We start from the raw sequence: 20,363 nt of genomic DNA, 5'->3' as shown, positions 1-20,363 counted from the left end.
CCCGTAAATACCAGAAGATGCTGGGTGTTTCCAAAAGGACTCCTTTACTTTGAAATGACATAACAGCAAAAATGATGGGAAAAGAAAAGGCCAACGAAAATGGTAAATTGAACAGACATGTTAGGGTGTTCTTTTACACAGGTTTTCAAAAGTACAGTAAACTCTCGTTAGTACGCCCCCGCTTAGAACGACTTCCCGCATATATCGACGTTTTTTTTCCGGTCCCTGGGACCAATATGCTTTTAATAATAAAAATCTATCCGCTTATAGCACCCCCGCTTTATAACGACTTCCCGCTTATTTCGACGTTTTTCTAGAGTCCCCACAGGAAAAATCCCGTATATTGCGTCCGTATATTGCGTCGCTAGTAAACTTTTGTATCTTCGCGTTAAAACATGAGTTCTGTTACCGGAAGGCAACCAGTTCGACTACTTTATTCCGACCCGTGAAGTACGCCTCTTTGTCCCCTGTTCGCATTCGTTATCTCGGAATTCCAAGAATTTCTCACCCCCTCCCCCTCACCTAAGGAAAAGGTCCACCTTGTAAAAAGTCAAAAAATCATTGATGGGGAGCTCTCAGATCAAGTAAGTATGCTCTGCGAAAATACTCAATTTTATCTTAAATCGCCTCCAATGTTGACCATTTTTAAATGAGGCCTTCTAGTAGTATGGTTAAATAATTTTTCACATCAGTTGAAAGATTAAAAGAAATTCAGAAAAAATACAAGCTGGGAAAGTTTGACAAATTCTCGTAGAAAAGCATTGCGCGCCCCATTTGCCTGTGCCGATACGAAAGAGCGAGGAATGGCAGGAAAAGGCAACCCGGATTCGTTTGATCTTCGCCGCCGCGTAAGGAAATTTGAATTCGCCAAAAGAGCGGTGCTTTTATTGGTGCCAAGAGAGCGATAACTACGCCATCTACGCTACGTGCTGTGAGGGTCCATTCGGTTACTTGTTCACACGTTAAGAAATGGCTAAAAGAAAAGCTCTTAGTTTCGATGAGAAATTAAAAATTATACAGCAGTATGATGAGAAAAAAGGAGTTACGAATAAGCAGCAATTTGCAAATGAAATAGGAATACCTGTATCTACATTAAAAACTTTATTAAAAAAACGGGGAAGAAATTGAATCCAGCGCCTTTTCAGGCATCAGTAAAAGACGGAGGGTACGTAAAGGCAAAAATGAGGATTTAGAAGAAGTGCTGTACCAATGGTTCCAGCAAGCTCGAGGAAATAACTTGCCGATCAATGGACCCATTATGACGGAAAAAGCCAACGAAATAGCCAAAGGCTTGGGCATAAATGATTTCTCTGGATCAGCTGGTTGGCTGGATCGATTTCGAAAAAGATATGGCATTAAATATCGTCAAATTAGTGGTGAAGCCGAAGCCGTAGACGACGACAGCATTGCTCCCTGGATAGAAAATCTCCTCCCTAATCTACTAAAAGACTATGCACCTGAGGACGTATATAACGCTGATGAATTTGGATTATTTTTTAAATTAATGCCAGACAAATCCTTAGTTTTAAAAGATGAAAAGTGCCACGGAGGTAAGCTAAGTAAAGACAGACTGACTGTATTAGCATGTTCTAATTGGACTGGATCTGACAAGTTGAAGCTGATGGTGATTGGAAAATCTAAGTCACCACGGTGTTTTAAAAATGTGCGAACTTTCCCGTGCAACTACAAAGCACAGAATAGAGCCTGGATGACTGGGTGTTTGTTTACTGAATGGGTGTGCAACAGTTGGACCGAAAATTCGGTAAAGGAAAGAGGAAAGTCCTTCTGTTTGTGGACAACTGTCCCGCTCATCCCAAAGGAATCCCCCTCAAAAACATCAAGCTCGAGTATTTCCCCCCCAACTCTACCAGCAAGCTTCAGCCATTAGATCAAGGAGTCATTAAAGTTTTGAAGCAGAAATACCGTAAAAAGCTGGTACAGCGTTACTTACGTGAAATTGAATCAGGAGAGGACTCTTCCTGTAAAATAAATGTGTTGGATGCTATCCATTATGTTTCGGCTGCGTGGGATGAGATCGCGCCAGATGTGATAAGAAATTGCTTTCGAAAAGCGCATTTTGAGAGCAAATCTAATGAAAATGACCTGAATGTTGCGGATTTTCTGGACATCGAATTTGAGGAACAGTATCCTGGATATTGTTCAGTTGATGATGATTTGCCTATCACGGAAACTCTAGAAATTCAGGATATGATTGACATGGCGAAAGGTAAGTAAGTTAACTTATTAAATTTTTTCCTTTTTAAAGTTCACCCTTACTTCAGTTTAGTATTTATTTTACTTTCTCATTTAAAGATGGAGAATTCGAGGTTGATAATGAGGAAGAGGAAGAAGATGAACCTCCCCAACTTCCCTCTTTTATTAGCGCCTGCGATTCCGTAAGCGTTTTGCGGCAGGCGCTCTCTTCTACCGAAAACTCGGAAGCGATGCTGAGAGAACTTAACAGGATTGAAAGTTTTATAATAAGAAATTTTAGGAAACCAACTTCTTATGATGGAGGAAAGCAACTCCTTATGGAGAATTTTCTTACAAAAAAATAATAGCATAGATGTAACTAAGATGTAATAAAGTTGTAGAGGTTAAAATGCATACGCGTTTCTTTTGCTTTTAGACTGTTATTTTTATTTCAGCGATTAAAAACGAGTCATCAGATTTTTGTAAGGTATGTTTTTTTTTTTCCTGTTATCTTCCAAAACGGCATTTTAAAGAGTTCTGCTTATAACGTCGTCCCGCTTAATACGACGTTTTTCAGAATCCCCGTCAACGGCGTACTAACGAGAGTTTACTGTAGTTCAAAGATTGGACATTAGAGGGCAATGTAATAATAAATATCTTTTAAATAATGTATGAAAGTGCTTATTGAACAGAGGTCAGTCAAATTTCATTGCAATGTGTTCAATCTGGCCATATTTCGCAACAGTAACACAATGCAGCCGAAGAGTCAAGTCCTAAGTCACTCGTTTGTACTGAGACGTACACAAATGTCTCAAACATTGCAACGAGTGACTTTGAACTGCATTCGAACTTTGAACCCTTCGATTGCATGGCCATATTTTACAGAAGTAACATGATGACACCGAAGAGTCAAGTTCGAAGTCACTATTCTGTACTGGGACGGACACTATGTCTCAAACATAGCAGCGAGTGACTTCAAATTTTACCTTCGAATGCATCATGTTATTCATGTAAAAGATGACCGTATCCAACCTTTTGCAATGCGATTTGACTCAATCCAATAAGAAAACGTACATACACTACGTATTTGAGCATTATTTGAATTTGAGCACTAACCTTGGTTGTTTCGAATTTTATTTTGAAAGTAATTTTTTTTCCTTCAACTTAATCTCGCTATGAAAAAGAACAGTATGCAAAACGATTTTTAAAAAATAAAGCAATACATTAAAAAATAATAAATAAAAACCAACTATTCATCAGTTATCTCACTAAAATCCACGCCTCAGCAAGCGTAAACATATCACTTACCAGATTAGCCTTCGGCAGGCACTCTAGGATACTGAACATAAGCTTGGCGTTCCCCTCCGGATCTTCTGGCAGACAGACACTAAGACCATCGCACAGCATCTCGTGGAGGCCTCTGCTCAACAGAGGCTCGGGCAGTTCTCGGAGGTAGTCTTTTAGGAGGCCTGGGAAGGAAAAGAAGTATTTAAAGAAAGACATCCCAATCAGAAACACAGGAACAACTTTTGAAAATATTCAGTAAGTTACCGCCCTATAGCCAGGGCTAAGGCAGAAATACATGAAATACACTGCCAGCTCAGAAACCTACTGGATATACCTGCCTTGCCTTCAATATTCGAGTTGAACCAAACCATTGTTTCGGTCACTCGTCTGGTCAGTGCTAATTCTGTATTAGCTACCAGTTTGTTTGGCACTCTAGGCTTCCTTAAGAGGTTTTCCACCTCCAGTTCAGTCGCTTCTATGCCGGGCTGATGAGTACTAATAAGCACGAAAACTGCAGTCCTCGGCTGGAATTGACTGAGCTGGCGGTGTATTTCATGTAACTTTTGAAAATGCCTCTTTCTAATACTTGTAGTTTCCTTTCACCAATGCCCTCTTCATAATTCGCGAGGAAAAATACGTTCCTGGCAGAAGCTTTACATCCTTACTTTCTGCAAAAATCACAGAATGTGGTCTTTTCAAAAGTTATTGAACTTTTAGAATTTGCCCTTTGAAACACTCTCCCTTTATCTATAGCTTGTAAAACTGTACACAATCGAATATTCTTCGTTCGTTATTTAGTATCTTTCTCCATCATTACCTCTCTCTCTCTCCCTCTCTCCCTCTCAATCTTCTTGATACCGAGAAAACTACGTTCCTGGTTGATGCAGAAACTTCGAACCTTCATTTTCTGCAAGCAGGCACAGTACGTACCACTTGAAGAACTTGCAAAAAAAATGAGAATTCTCCTTTTGAAATGATTTCCTCTTTGTCAACAGTTTGTAAAATCATACACGATAGGATATCATTACCTGTTATCTGTAGTAACCTTTAATTCTTCATAAATGCTATGTATCTTCCTGATTCCGAGACAATTACGATCCTAGCTAGATGCTGGATGCAGATGCTACAAACCGTCATTTTCTGCGAGTAGCCAAAACGTGTCACTTGCAGAACATTTTAAAAAATTTAGACGCTTTAGAATTCTCCTTTTGAAATGCTTTTCTCCAAGTCAACAGTTTTTAAAATTATACCCGATAGGATATCTTGAATCTGATATTTTTAGTTAACTTTCAACTTTCATCTCAATGCTCTCTATCTTCATGATTCCGAGAAAACTACGTTCCTAACTGGATGCTGGATGCAGAAGTTACAAACCATCATTTTCTGCAAGTAGCCAGAACGTGTCGATTGCAGAACATTTTAAAAAAATTAGATGCTTTAGAATTCTCCTTCTGAAATGCTCTTCCCATTATCAACAGCATGTAAAATCATACACGATAGGATATTCTTATTCTGTTATTAGTAGTTACCCTTCACCAATACAATCTTTTAGAATTCTAGAAAACTACGAAGCTGGCTAGGTGCAGAAGCGTTGCATCTTCATTTTCTTCAAGGGAAACAAGTTTTGAAGCCATTGAATTCTCGTTTGGAAATTCTTCGTCCATTATCAACAGATATAAATCATTATCTTATATCCTTAATTTGGGTAACTTCATTCTAATCATTGTGTTTGCCAAAACCTGATTTTTTTAAGGTAGACGAATACCCTTTTTTTTTTTTTTTTTTTTTCAATATTCATTGCACCTTTCTAAAACTTTATACGATTATTAAATATGACATAAATAACACATTTCTTTTACTTATTTGTTGAAAACATAATTTTCTATAGGTTTTTTAAAAATAAAATTGCCATATTTTTGGCAAAAAATTACCCATTTCCATAACACTTCCAGTGCATTCACTTTTTCATTATTTTAAAAACTTTTTGCGTTTATCTTTGTTAGATACCAGAGAGTGATATGACCCTCCAATTCGGAAATAGTTAACCAAAAACAGGTTTTATGGGTAAATGTTTGAAAATTTTCCCCGAAAAACGTGCTTTTGCCTCTTAACTTTAGTTGATCCTTATTTCAAAACCACGCATTGCATGTATATTAAATTTTCGAGATTTATATCACAGTAGTATGTTCAACTATCATGTTTGCAAAGTTTCATCTTTAGAGTTAATACCTTTTTTCCTAGAGCTGTTGGCGTAGATAAATCTTTGAAAACGTGGTTATGAGAAAATCAAGGAAGAAAAAGTAACTTTCAATTATAAGCAGTGCATTTGAGTTTAGTAAACTTCTTCTAGTTTTCTCAATAATTCGCCGATTTAAAAAACAATTGCAGATTTAAAAAAAAAAAAAAAAACACAGTCGCTCTCTAAATTTTTCAAAATCTCAAAATCGATTTTTTTTTTTTAAATTAGGGTGTTTACCTACCTTAAAAAATATTAATAAAAGTTATCTACAGGCACTATATCATTGTTAAAAGAGTAACCAGAAACGAAAACAAATTTGAAAAAATCAAATCATGGGCCACCTGCCTCTTCTGCACTCTTCCTCCTCCTTAGCTTTCATCTTCAATTCTGCCAAGACCCGTAACTTAAAACTTTTCCGAGGATAGAGGGGTCAATGGGTATATTTTCATTGCATATAGTGTGGAAAAACCACACAAAACATGTCCACAGAAATCTAAATACATCGATTTTTTAAAGCCAGAGGAGAGGCTATTATTCCTTCTTGAACCCTCTCAAATTATAGGCCTGGTTTTATTCGTTCCTAATGTCCTTACATTCTACTCATAGCTTTCTTTGACTAAAAATTGCACCTCGACCAGACTGATTAAGTCTCCAAAGGAAGCGAATAAGTCTTTGGACTACGCAACTTTGTAAAAATCGCAAGCGAGTGAGATGCTTGATACTTGCAATTCAGGCTTATATTTGGCCGTGGTTGCAATATTGTTTATGGGACTGTCTTGGTTATCAGGAAGGTACCGAGTCGTTATATTATCCCACGTAAGGTTGCTCTGAAGTTCCATAGAAACAACTGGCTTTAAACGGGAAGATTTCTAAAATTTTCGGGATAATTTCAGGAGGGTTCCTGAATTTTTGCGGAAACCATTCCTGGTTTTTGCGAGATATTTTACAAGCAGAAATTGGGCACATCAGCTGCATATTATCTTCCAGGAACGTTTCTGAATCGTTTTTACAGTGTTCTTTTTAAAAGTTTAGTAAAAGTTATTGATTCAACTCTATCAGAATTCGATCGAATCGAATACATACACACAATCAATTATATGCACTAATAGAGAAGTCAGAAATTTCCTTCACCGCACCCAGAAGGAAATTTCTCTCTGGTAGATAGAAGTAGATCGAATAAACACAAGTTGTATCAGGCTTTTAATCAAGATATAAAGGAATTTCACTGAAAAGTACACGATTTAATTTATTCAGAAAAGTAACGTAAAGACACTACTTACTTGTTACAACGTTAATGTCTGGCACGTGTTCAACGGAAAGATCTGCTTGAGCGGAACTTCTTTCGAATTCTTCCCGTAGTAGCCTTTTCCGGAGGGCAGAGCCACATAACCTATATATACCTACTATGTCCAGGCCACGCCTTTCAACCTCCTCCGTGCACCTATATAAAGAAAATAGAAGCGCATTATTTATATATCACTAATGTCCCCCTAGCCCTCAGATCTTTATAGGAATAAAAATGAATCTCCAAATTTGTGTTTGTGTTAAACCCGGAAACCACCTAATCTTAAAACCGAGAAAATGTTTCAGTTTTTTGTGTGAGTGCTGAGAAGGTTTATAAACCGGCTCGGAAGAGTTCATTCACTACTTCTTTTTTTATCACAATATAAAATACAATTTTCACAAAAATTCCCTACATGGGGGTTTAAAAAATAATTGCACACACTGATATATCAACTAGCTGCATCCTCACGGCTGTGCTCGAGCTAAAAAGTAAAAAAAAATATTTAAAAAAAAAGTTCTTCAAAATATAATTCATATTATCAAAAATTACACTGTAAAAAGATTCCGAAACGTTGATAATTATTTTCGTGGAACCTCTCAAGATTTCAAAGGTTTTCATTTATTTAACTGTAAAATCAAATATCTTTGCAGAAACAAAATCCCGAACGGCTACATGTTGCACGAATGCAGACTTTTCTCTTTTGTTAAAAATATTTTTAGCTACCAGTTTAAAGATTGACTGAGCGTGTTTATTTTATGTATGAGCTTCATTTGAATCACAGCCAGTCCAGATAAACTGAGTTCCTCACGAGAGCGAATAAATATCCAGATAAACTACGTTTCTTACGAGAGCAAATAAATCTCTGGATAGTTGTAGCTTTGCAAGGCAAGAATTACTATGAGAGCAAATTGTCCTTTGGGTAGCAGTAGCCTTGCAAGGTAAGATTTATTGCCAAAGGAAATGCTTGGGTCTTACTTGCAATTCTGTTTTACTTTCGCCATGGTAGCATTAATGCTTCTTGAGCAATCTTGGTAAATCAGCAAGGTTGTTTAAACAAAAAAATTAAATCTAACAAATTTTCCTTGTTGGTTCCAGAGACATTTCTGGCTTCAACCGTGGATATTTCCAATTTCTTCTGAAAAATTCAGGGCTAATTTCAGGAAGGTTACTGAATTTTAACAGAAAAGTTCCTGTTTTTACTAAGAAATGTTACCGACAGAAATTGGGTATCAGCTGCCATTTTTTTTACAGAAACGTTTCTGAATTGTTTTTATAGCATGCAGTTACTTATAACTTATAGCTATAAACATTTTGTTGTTCTCATTTTTGCATCTTTTCTTCTTTGAACATAAATTCAGAACGTGAAAAGAAAATTAAAAAGACACAAACAGAATGAAAATTACTGACTCATTACTGTTCAATGTTAAACAATGTCAAGAACTGCATTCAATACTCCTTTATCTCACTACTACTAACGAGAAAGGCATAAAATTATTGTTACCAGAATTGTTTAGTACATATGAGAGCACATTTATCAATTTTAGGAGATGTATGGGCTGCTAAGAGCCAACAATTCTAGTAATGATAATTTTCATTATTTCAATTAATCACTACTTTTATCTACTTTGAATTTAAGGAAAAATCCTTTTAAAATACATTGAAACCATTTTGTATTTTCTTTCAATGCTAAGATTTTATCAAACATCCCGAATTTCAAAGGATAGAAAAAAAAGTTTCATAAATAAATTTTAACCGTTTTTACTAGTTGTAATTTAAGTTTTTAGTTTACTCTACATGAAGAGGTTAGGTTTCAGAAGAAGAGGACAGAAGCACACATAACATTCAGTTTTCGGCGAAAATTGCCAGAAAAAGAGTCCAAACTTCTTTTCTTTAATTCTTTTTTGGTATTTTTCACTCGATTTCTTCAGCCTTTATCAAAAGTAGCATGAGGCAGTTAGATATGTAACCGGACATTTTCAGCTTTGAACAAAACACGTTTAAAGCTCCAGTCCTAGGTATTCTTTCATTTAAAAGTTTTTCTAAATCATGCTGTATAACAGCACCTACCTGGGCTACTAGTACCATCTTATTCCCCAAAACAGAGGAGAGGTTCAAATATCATTTATACTAGTAATCTCGAAATTTTTATTTCTGGCACTTACATCCCTCTGCTTCTCACTGCCTCATATGTTTTCGGAAACCGACCCCAGCACCAATAGAACTTTATATAACTTTTCACTCCAGGGTACCTCGTACCTAGCACTATTTGTGTTTTAACCAGTTGGATGTGACCCCGAAGACAGCTCTGATTTTTTGATCTAGACCAGAAACCGAGCAATCACTGGCCCAGAACCACCAGAAGTATCGTTTCACTTGGAGGACTTTGTAACTACGAGCATATTTAACGTCCCCCAGTCACCATTAATATAGACGGTGGATCTTCGACCGACTTTATATAACTGCACCCACCTCTTGACAATAAGGGGTACTCCGTATCCTGAGTCTTCTCTGACGAGCACCGCCTCCAGATCCACCCCAAACAGTTGAGCGTGTGGAGCGTGGGCCGGCAACCTCTGGAAACACTGCTGTGGCCCTTTGTATCGCAATTTCAGGTACAACGTACCTCGAGGCTCCATCTTCAGAGCCAGACTGTGGGCAGGGCTTTCGCGCAAGAGGGCCCCCAAGTGGAGAGTACCCTTGTAGCACAACTTATGGCGGAACCTGAAAAAGGTCAAGCATTTGATAAGGATTGGTAAAATAGATTTAAATAAGAAATAATGCGCATTGTAAGTGTTTTCGCCAGTGGCATACTGCAACGGTAATCCACATCTCTCTGCTAATATCACAATCTCTTCTTTTTACTGCTTAATCTCCCAGAGAAAACACGAACTTCCTTTAAGTCACTGTCATTTTATCAGAACCAGATTATAACGTCTTTACCTTTTATCAGAGTAGCCGTACATATGTGGAGAGGGATAGGCCAATGCTTTAGTTATAAAAAGAAAGGGCGGAGATTCCCATGAAAGGATCAATCATTCGCTGTGGTTCTACCACAGCGAAAAATTGATCCTTTCTGCTTGAAACTATAAAAGCTAACTTGCTTTTTCCCTATACCTCACTCGAAAATGCTTCCACGTGATCAGCTCGCAGAATATAAGGCTACGTATACTTTATCTTATATCTAATACTTTATCTTATGTCTGTTTCTAAAGCCTTTACTTGCTCTATATCTTACAACTTTTCTATGATTTCAAAAGGAACAAAAAGAACCACGGCGTGTTATTAGGATGGCTTTGTACCATATCCTAGAGGGCCATGCATACGGACAGAAGTTTGTAGTTGCAGTGTTGATATTCTGTTTAAAGTACGTTCAAGATGATTAAGCGTAACCAAATCTGGTTCTTCCGTTCGTAATTCTAATCCCAGAGAAAAAATAAACTCCCTGTAAGTCACTGTCATTTTATATATACACATCGACTATGAAGTGCTTACCACCTGTGTATTCTACAGTTTCTTTATGATTTCAAAAACAAGAAAAAGAAAACAACGGCGAGTTATAAATTGCACTTTATCCAGCTCTTGAGGAAAGGTTTCAAACTATCAAAGATTACCAAAGGAGAATAAAGTTATGATAGTCCATCTTCGTATTGGTCACATCAGGTTTACTCAATAGCATCTGTTTTTCTCCCGTGGACCAGCTCGTACGCGCTACACATTATATGTCAATAAGTTACAAATTACCACACCCTTTGTAGTTGCCAAATTTTAATCATATTTGTTTAAAACTTTTAATTAAGTTCATCTATCCTTGATGGTATTTTTAGGGGGAAAACCCCATTCCAAATTGCTTCCTTCTTTCAGGAGATCGACTTTATGTCTTTGATTTAGTGTTGTCCTTATGTCCTTGTTTCTTTATGTATGTTTGTATGTTGCTCAAAATTATTTTTTAGTTTACGCTTTTTCGATATTTAGAATTTAAAACTTCGTATATGTGTTTACTTTGCCAAAACTTTAAAATTCTAGAAGTTTATTGTCCTTTATTCCTTAAAGAATTCAACATCTTTGGTACTTTTTTGACTTTTTCGCTATCCTTAGTCGCAGTACGCCTTATTAGTGCTCTTGCACCGTAAAAACGAACCAATTGACCAACGACAACCTATCTGGATGCCTTTCTACCATACATGATCCGATCAAGAGTACGTGATGCCCAGGTCCTTATAAAATGTGATGCCTTTCTCACAAGAGAATCAGCACAATTTTAAAGTAGTTGTTCCAAAAAAAGGGAAGAACTAATGAAATTCACCCCATTTTTACACCCATATCTGGTCACTCATTATGGTGCCCAGGTTTACGGACCCGTAGTATCGTGCGTTTATCAGGCCTGGGTACCATATTCTAGAGAGTACTGCATGTGGTCGAAAATATTTAGTTGCCAGATAAATGTAAACATTATTCACACTAAAAAAATCCGAAACTTTACTGGTTATTTCCGTGGAACGTTTCTGGATTTCAGAGGTTTTCAACCGTTTCCCAGTAAAATCAAGTATATCCGCAAATGCGTTTCCTGAATTGCTAAAAGATACACGAATGCAGACTTTTTACTAGTGTGAAAAATATTTTTTGCTACCAGTTTAAAGATTTACTGAACGTGTTTACTTAGTGCACCGGCTGTAGCTTGATGTCGGCCCGTTCAGATTGACTAAGCTCTCAGTGGGAGCAAATAAGTCATTGGATAGCCGCAGTTTTGCGAGACTGGAATTGCCTGCAATTCTCACGCAGCTTTGGCCATAGTTGCTCTAATGCTTCTGGAGACTTTCTTGGTAAATCACGAAGATTCTAATCAATTGTACTAAACCCACCAAATTTTTCTAGAAGGTTCCCCAGTCATGACTGGCTTTAACAGGAGAGATTTCCCAATGTTTCAGAAAGGCTACTAACTTTTATCGGAAAACGTTCCTAGTTTTTGCAAGGCATGTTACTGGCTAAAATTGGGCACATCAGCTGCTTATTATTATCCAGGAACGTTTCTGAATCGTTTTTACAGTGCATTCAAGAAGATTATTGTCAACCGAATCCGGTTCTTCCGTTCGCAAATCTTACCTCGGGTCCCATGTGTAGAGTAGGAAAGAGAGTTCCCGCGCTTCGACGAGATCGAGCTCGAAGACTTCATCCCAGTCGAAGGAGTGGTCGCCGGTGCGGATGACAGTTCGTGCCCGATGCTGGCGGTCGCATTCGATCACGCAGTACAGATCGCGGAACGAGGCCCCATGGCCCCCTCCGCGCAGGCCCCGGCCCGACAACAAGTGGATCCACAGTAGACCACTGAAACCTTTAGGCGCTGCCCCAGTGGAAGGGCCCAAACTGCAAACGGGAGTCGTGATGGGGCGCGGCCGGTACTTGCTGTAGAGGGGAAAGAATATAATGAGCAAGATTAAAGACTATGAAGCTATTTTCAGTAAGTTACCGCCCTATATAGGCAGTGGTAAGGCAGAAATACATCAAATACACCGCCAGCTCAGTCTAATTCTATATTAGCTACCAGTTTGTTTTAGCTCAGTCGCTTCCTATTCCGGGCCGATGGGTGCTAATAAACACGAAAATTGCAGTCCTGTGATGTAATGTCTGAGCTGGCGGTGTATTTCATGTAAGAAGCTATTGTCTATTTCCTTGTACATTCATATAAAAAATTCAGAAAAGGCAAACAGGCTCGAAAACTAGTGTAATATAACAGATAAAAAATACGGGCTGTAGTATTAAATCCTCAGGGCATATACTCATACTGTGATCTATGTTTGTTGAGCTTAATCTTTGCTCAGGAAGCCGCTGACTAATGTCTTAGTACATTGGTAAAATAGTCGATACAGGCAAACATACCCGAAAGCAAGTTAGATGCGTCAGATTAAAAATGCGGTAACTCTGCCATGGAAAGGTAAAGCATAGTAGCTGCAAATTTTTCGTTTTCAGTTTGTTTATTATAATTATTTCTATTTATATTTATCTATTTATTTTTTTGCTTATTTTGTCATCTTTGTACTTAAGCTTTATTGTACAAGCTAGCTTATCTGGTTTCTGCATAAAAAAAAGCACGAAATACACATCAAATTCCAACATTTTCCTATTGTTAGTATGGAGTCCAAAACGCGTTTTTTCTAGTATAGCAAAAAATCATTTCCGCCGATACTGCGCTTTACCTTCCCGCTATAGTATACAGGTAAATCGTTATTTGTGGTCAGGAACTGATATCATGTGCTGTGCTTGATACTAAACTTGTAATAATAAGGGTTTTATTAGCTAATTTATGGACACTTATATAGTTATTTGGGTAAAGAATCGAGTAGAAACATATTAGATTAAAGTACAGTGGAGTCCCCAAAAACTCCAGCGCACATGGCATTACGAAAAAGCTCTGCGTGAAGGGCTTGTTGAGCGTGGATTTCCGATGACCTAGAATTTTCAGCTTCACCCAGTTTTTGGTTCATATTCGGTCAAGTTTTTGTAACTGTATTGTATCAGTATTTGATAACAGCTGCCGGAGTTCGTAGCTTTGTTCAAGAAACAAATTTTAGAATTTTCGGATATGTTTATAGAAAGGTCGCAGTCAGTAGAAGGGGGGGGGGGGAGTAGGATACGCTGTTCAATGAAGCATTTTATTTTTTTATTTTTAAAATATTGTAAATGTTTTGTAAATTGGCTTCAAAACGTTTTTTTTTTTTGAGTCCCTCCAAATATTTTTTCTAACTGCAGCACTGTAACAGTAGCATATTTTTATCGTCAATGTGCTCAAAATGCATTGAATATTTCAAACACCCTCTTATGAAGAGGAGCAGAGGACGCGATGAAAATCAAGATTAAAAGCTAGGACACGTATATTAAAAGGTTGAGAAACGCAAGCTTAGGTTTTGCCATTGCGGATGGGACTGGGTGCCACCTAGTACCCCTTTAGACGTCAGATCAACCTATCCGTCAGTTTTGTTCCAAGGGAGCTTTAGACCCAGCCTTATTGCAAGTATTTGCAAAGATGTTACTGCAGTTGCTGGTCATTATGTTGTTAAGATTACTATTGAGAAGTTAACTAACGCGCCACTGTGAGCAAATCTAAAAAGTTAGCTGATTGCTTAAATTTAATACTTGCTTACCGGTAAATGTTTCTTGTGAATAGTGCATTGTCAAATGTCCCTTGTTTTAAAGCGAAATCTTCTGCTTTTATAAACGGAAACGTGCAACCATCAATCAAACAGCTTGGTTGCAGTTGGACACCAGTTTTCTCCAGAGCGGTTTTTGTAAACGAGTAAACCTAACCTAGCAGCGTCATAATGCTGTGATTAGGGTCTGTGTAGCCTTTTTAAAGCTGCCACGTTAGGTTTAGTCCAACTATAGTGGATCACATGTTCTCCTGTGGGACCAAAATGTCTGATAAGTGAGCTTTAAAGTGACTTTAGGTCCACCATTTTAAGCACTAAGACGTCATCTTGGTTAGGGAAGAAGATCTGAACTACATATCTTCTTTTCGTTAGTTACTTTCGTTTTGGATTTTGTTGCTTTAAATTACTTATTCAACTTTAAGTATATAATCTTTTTTCTCCTGCTTAGATTTGTAAAACTTTATGAAAATTGGACAAGCAAATTTTTTTTAGTTTAAACTTTACAAACTGATATAATTTTACTAAGATCCATCGATTTTCACTCGTGAAAACATTTAAAAGAAAACGTGCACTACTATTAACAGAGATTTTTTTCCGAAAAGAAATTTGTATTTTATAACATGAAGACTTCAACAACACGGAGCAATATATTTCACTGCTTACTTGAAGTCCCTAGGGTCTAAGCTGAGCAGGTGGAGTCTTTGGTCATGTGGCTTGGGGGGTGGGGCAGGGTGATATCCCCCCGCTGGCAGTGAATCCTCGCTAGGAGTGTGGAGGCGGGGGAATGTATACACCAGATTAGAACGGCCCTCCTCCTAAAGAAACAAAATAAAGCACTTTATTAACATTACTGTTGGAAAACACGGATTTTTTTTTATTACCAGCATTTGCAGCATCCATAATGCCTTCTCTGAACACAATATTAAAATATCTAATGCTATTAAGTATGTAGTAGAAGTAAACCCAAATCGGAAACTTTAACTTTGATAGCAAAAAAAAAAAAAATTATGATTTTATTCGACACTTTTTTCAGCATTCATTATTTTCTGTAATCATCATTGTTTGTGTACAACAGAACAAAATCTCAGGCAAATGCTTATTTTCAATGTAAAAGGCATCAAAAAACTTAACCCTTTCGAAAACCCGCTTTCCCTGTTGGGTAGACCCAAAGCCGGAAAGAGATCTAGGCAAAACTGAGAGAGAATTGCAGGCAAGTACCATGCATCTAATTCTCGCTAAGCTTCGAAATCCAGTGACTTAGACGCTGTCATTGGGGGATCTTAGTCTATCTGGATGGCCGTAATTGAAATAAAGCGTATATACTTATGAAATGCGTTCAGTTAATCTTCTATTTCGCAAATTCTCTTACAACAGCACAACATCCCCTATTCAAACAAATGGAATCGCTTAGTTCTTGATCTCTTGGTCCATTGGAAACCTTTTTTGAAAGTCAAACTACTGGGTGTTTATAAAGTTTTGCACTAATAAAAAAAATTAATAAAAAGATAAGCATTTATTTATAATTTTTTTCCATTTCGATCCTTAATACATCAAATTATTTTCCTCATCTGCAAATTTATCAGCTACAGTGATACAGGTGGTGCTGACATCAAGAACTGAAAATGGCATCATCTTTTGCATTTTTTATTCCTTGCGATTTCGGCAGTGGCAATGTGTTTGCGCATTGATCAGCAATATTTACACATTAGAGGAAATAATTAAAATATAATAGCATAGGTTACAGCAAGTATGCTAGTTAATACCTGGCTCAAGGGGCGTGACGACGGGTTTTTTTTAAACAAAATTCCCACAACCCTTGCTTTTAACACGTACAGTGGACGCCGGTTAATTGAATCAGTGGTTAAATGAATTAATCGCTTTAATAGATCAAATGGTCAAAACCAGAATAAAATCCAGCTTTATTGAATTAGCCGCCTTATTGAATCAGCCGCTCTGTGGAATCAAAACCGTTAAGCACAAACTTGATTCATATAAGTGGCGGCCACTGTATTTCCAACCCTAATATTAGTTTATATCCATGTAAGAATTGCTATGACGAAACCCTTTCTCTCTCAAGAATGTAAATTCGGGCTACGCTAGTGCCTGGAGCGAAGCTAAAAAGCGTGTCAGTATTCTCAAATCTACGAACGGTGCACACATAGAATTATATAAATGTTTTTTTTTTTAAGATAAAGATTTTAAAAAAAAGGATTACTTATAAATCTGAAACTTGCTTTAAAATGAATTTTCTTTTTCATTCAAGACATAATAAAGACCCCAAACAACACCATCAAAAAACCTCATTGCTTACAATCATGAGAATTCCACCATTCAACCACCAGATTAGAGGTTTGTGCTTTGTAGTATGTGTAGAGTAGAGTAGAGATGTGTCGTCTTCACAAATGAGTTAAAGCTGAAGTACCTGTCTAACGGAGTCGAGGAGCGACTCTGCGCTGTAGGCGATCCTCCCCGGTTGGGGGCGCGTCCTCCGCAGTCGCTCGTAGAGGGCCGAGGTCGAGGGGGCCCTGCTCATCCAGGCCCGGTACTCGTTGGAAGTGAACACACTCGGTGATGAACGACGACCCACAGGGGGAGGGGCTGAGGATCAAACCAACAAACGATAAGTGTGAAGTGTCGTTCTTTTTATTCAGGAATAGGAAATGTTTTCTGTTCTTCTACCATTAATTTCAAGAATTTTAATCATTCATAAATACAATAATAATAATAATAATAATAACGTTTAAATTCATACATGCAGTTTCAGCAGGGTGATTCTCGAAAAAATGTCCCGTGCGTAACGCTAAGTTTTTTTATTTTTTCCAGCTAACCAAAGCCTTCAAAAAATAATGCTGTTGGGGAATAATATATGCTTTAATATACTATCAAATCATAACAGTTAATCCTATATTTAATTAATAGTAACTTGAATAAAATAAAAAATCCTACCGTTACGCACGGGACATATATTCGAGAATCGCCGAGTAACATATTATAAGGTAGACCGATCAAGCAGCGACTTTAGCAGAATTTTATTTCCAAAAAGGTACAATTATATCAAAATTTAGGGGAAAAAATGTTTCAGACAGAAAGTTTTGTTTAGGTAAAAGAGAAAATCTTTTTTCTTTAAGTGCATTGTTAACCTTTTAATGCTATTGAAATTTTTTTGCGTCTAACGCTAGGCCAGCTAGTAAATCTGCAAGCACAGTAGCCAAAATTTGAACTCTTCTTACGGTCGGTAAGTGACGTCACGTGTTCAGTGTATACGCATTATTTAAGGAGCTGTCCATAAATCATGTTACTCTTTTTCAATATTTTTGATCCCCCCTTTGGTCAGAAAGTGTCACACTTATCCCTATCCCTTTGCACATGACACGCTATTTTTCCGAAGCGTACTATATATATACTTTTTTTAACTGTGTGAGTTTACACTTTTTGTTACCCCTCTTTCCCCCTTGTCACAATTTCAAGAACAGCCCTCCCCTCTCAAAGCATAACATCAGTTGTAGATGACCCCTTACGAAGAAAATTGAATGGGGGTAAAACGTTTTTTGTATGGAAAAGGGAGGTAATAGGGAGGGTTTAGTTTGAGTAAGAGCTCGCGGAAGCTGAGTTCTTGCACTTCTTCTCAATTTTGTACAAATTTTTACATTTTAGATAAAATTCAGGCTATTTACGCACACAAATAAGTTGTGAGAATTATAGGACTCTTACACTTTTTGCCGAAATTAAGCCCTGGTTGCATGCATTATAAATTTCGGAAATCACTTCTCTGACCATTTCAGAGCTGCGACTCTTTTAGGAGGTTTACACTGCAGTTTTAGTATCCGCGCAAAAAAGCCGCTTTTACAGCAAACAGTTTTTGATGCATTTCGTCTTTTCGAAGCTCGGAGAAAGCTGAAAGACGAAATGACAAAAGTTTTGATCATGATAATCATTAAGATGGGGGCGATGGTGATGGTAATGATAATAATAATCATAATGATTGCAGCGATTATGATGATGATGAGAGTGATAGTAATAATGATAATAATAATAGAAACACTGAATAAAAACTTGAATACGTTTCTAACAAAGTTGAGTGTTCCCCCTCCTTGAGTCACATCATTTGTGGGCAGATGATAATAATAATAAAAAAACTAAATAAAAACTTGAATCCGTTTCTAACAAATTTGAGTGTTCCCCCTCCTTGAGTTACATCATTTGTGAGCAAATGATAATAATTATTTTAAAAAAACTAAATAAAAACTTGAATCCGTTTCTAACAAACTTAAGTGTTTCCCCTCCTTGAGTTACATCATTTGTGGGCAGCCTCTAAGGTTTTAAGCAACATTCACACGTCGTCCGTACGGCACGTCAGAGACGCATTTTTCTCCCTAAAACCAGTTTCCAATCGGCGTTGCAAAGAGAGCAAGCCGTATTGTACGGGACCCGTCAACGTGACTAGATATTTGACGTCCGCAGAGTTGGGAGACGCATTTCATTGGTCTCCACGAGATGAGCGCGCTTTCTCTATTGGATGAAAGTACTAACATGTGCTTTTTTACTCGGCTTCGCAATATATAAATGCTTCTCCCTTTTCGGAAGATGTAAGTCTGTCCGCTTAAAGGACTGTTCACTTGTCGGCCGTCCGTGCCGTTCATCCCTTAGACCATTGAGAGATGTCTCAATGATCTAAGGTCCATCCCGGTTTTCGACGTGACGAACTGCCGACGAAAACAGAGTAGCATTCACACACGGTAGCCGTACATCAATAACGTGGCTGCATTCACCCACCAGAGAGAAGAGCAAGCTGCTTGGCGGAAACCAATGAAATGATGTCCTAATTTTAACGGTCGTCAGATATCAAGGTTCTTCTGATCGAAACGGGTGCCGTGGAAGATAGCTTGCTGTCATGGCAACCAGCGAAGAAAACCTGTTTCGGGTGGAGAAAATCGGTGCGGACGCGACGGACGGCCGATAAGTGAACAGCCCTTAACGTGGCAAACGTGATGTGCGGACGATGTCTGAATTACGCTTTAGTTGCCGTTGCGGTCGGTGTGAAACCAGCATAATAAAACAAGTGTGCTACTCACGCCTCCTGGTGGCGGGGAGTTCCGGGGCCGAGACTGCTCCGTCACTCTCCTCCTGGGAGTCGTAAGGCAGGGCGGTGGTGAAGCGGACCGCGGCTTGCCGTCGGTCCGGTCCGCTCCTCAAGGAGCGGGGCAGTGAATGGCTTCGCGAGCCGTAGGGGACGCGGCGGGCCCAGCCCGGCTCCTGCGCATGCGCCTCGGTGTCCGAGGCACTCTCGAAGCTGTGGGTGGCGCCGGCCCCGCGCCGCAGGATGCCGAAGCGCCGCCCTTGCATGGAGGGCCGCATCCGGTACTCGCTCTCGGTGCGCAGCATGCCCGTGGAGCGACGCAGAGGGGCGGTGGGGCCCAGTTCGTAGGCGCCGCCCCTGGTGGGGGGCACCATGCTGCGCGTCCTCCTGTGGTGGGGCTCGTATCTGTCGCGGTGGTGCGTCCTGTCCTCTATGTAGTACTCGGAGACGTCCGGGATCTCACGCTCTTCTTGGTAAGGCGACACTTTCGTTGGCTGTTCCGTCACCACCCACCTGAAGAAAAAGAAAAAAATAATTCATGGTCTGTTCACCGAAAAGATCGACAAAAAGTAAACTAATGACACCAATTGTGGGACCTAAACCTTAAGGTACTTCAAAACTACATGCAAAAAAAAAAGAAAAGAAAAAGTCTCTCTTAGATAAGAGGACACCCCTCAATATTTTTTGACTTGAGGGTAGAAAAATACTGGAAGAATTTTAACTTTCTGTTTCAACTGAAAGAGGATGCTCAACCCCCTCCTCCAAACTTCAAAAGCATTGGGAGAGGGCTCAAAAAATACATGGAACTGGAAAAACAATGCTACATACTATAATATACACTAGCAATGTGCATACACATTCCAATAAAATAAGTATTTACATAAAAACAGCTGGGGAAATTAAATGTTTCTAAACCTGTCGCATTTTCTATGCTACGCTAATGTTTAACTTAAAGGGTCATTGAGCACCCTCTTAAAATTTGAGTAAGTAGCTAAAACTTTTACAGCATAATACTACTAGTAAGTCTAAAAAAAATAGGGAGTGTCCTGGACTCTAGCTGAAAAAAAGTTTTTTTGAACCACCCTACTGAACCTGCTCTTGGTTTGCCCTATATGGAAATTAGGATTATTGTAAGGGAGC

General features: G+C 38.4%; 1 protein-coding gene across 2 annotated transcripts in view; it reads right to left on the bottom strand.

Annotated features, from left to right (window-relative positions):
- Positions 1-20,363, bottom strand: part of LOC129227282 (rho GTPase-activating protein 100F-like) — a 127,700-nt gene that overhangs the window by 22,969 nt on the left and 84,368 nt on the right. For both annotated transcript variants that reach the window (XR_008580828.1, XM_054861816.1), the window contains exons 7-13: positions 19,219-19,736; positions 16,569-16,744; positions 14,810-14,961; positions 12,105-12,404; positions 9,474-9,725; positions 7,000-7,160; positions 3,502-3,662 (exon numbers count right to left, since the gene is read on the bottom strand). Coding sequence is in view for 1 of the 2 variants with exons in the window: in XM_054861816.1 (XP_054717791.1) it covers positions 3,502-3,662; positions 7,000-7,160; positions 9,474-9,725; positions 12,105-12,404; positions 14,810-14,961; positions 16,569-16,744; positions 19,219-19,736 (1,720 nt within the window). In the remaining variant the exon portion in view is untranslated. The remainder of the gene's footprint in view (positions 1-3,501; positions 3,663-6,999; positions 7,161-9,473; positions 9,726-12,104; positions 12,405-14,809; positions 14,962-16,568; positions 16,745-19,218; positions 19,737-20,363) is intronic.

The sequence above is a fragment of the Uloborus diversus genome, chromosome 8 (genome assembly GCF_026930045.1).
Source record: "Uloborus diversus isolate 005 chromosome 8, Udiv.v.3.1, whole genome shotgun sequence".
NCBI lineage: Eukaryota > Metazoa > Arthropoda > Arachnida > Araneae > Uloboridae > Uloborus > Uloborus diversus.
The sequence above is the reverse complement of the archived record's forward strand: the minus strand, read 5'-3'. Positions and strand labels throughout refer to the sequence as shown.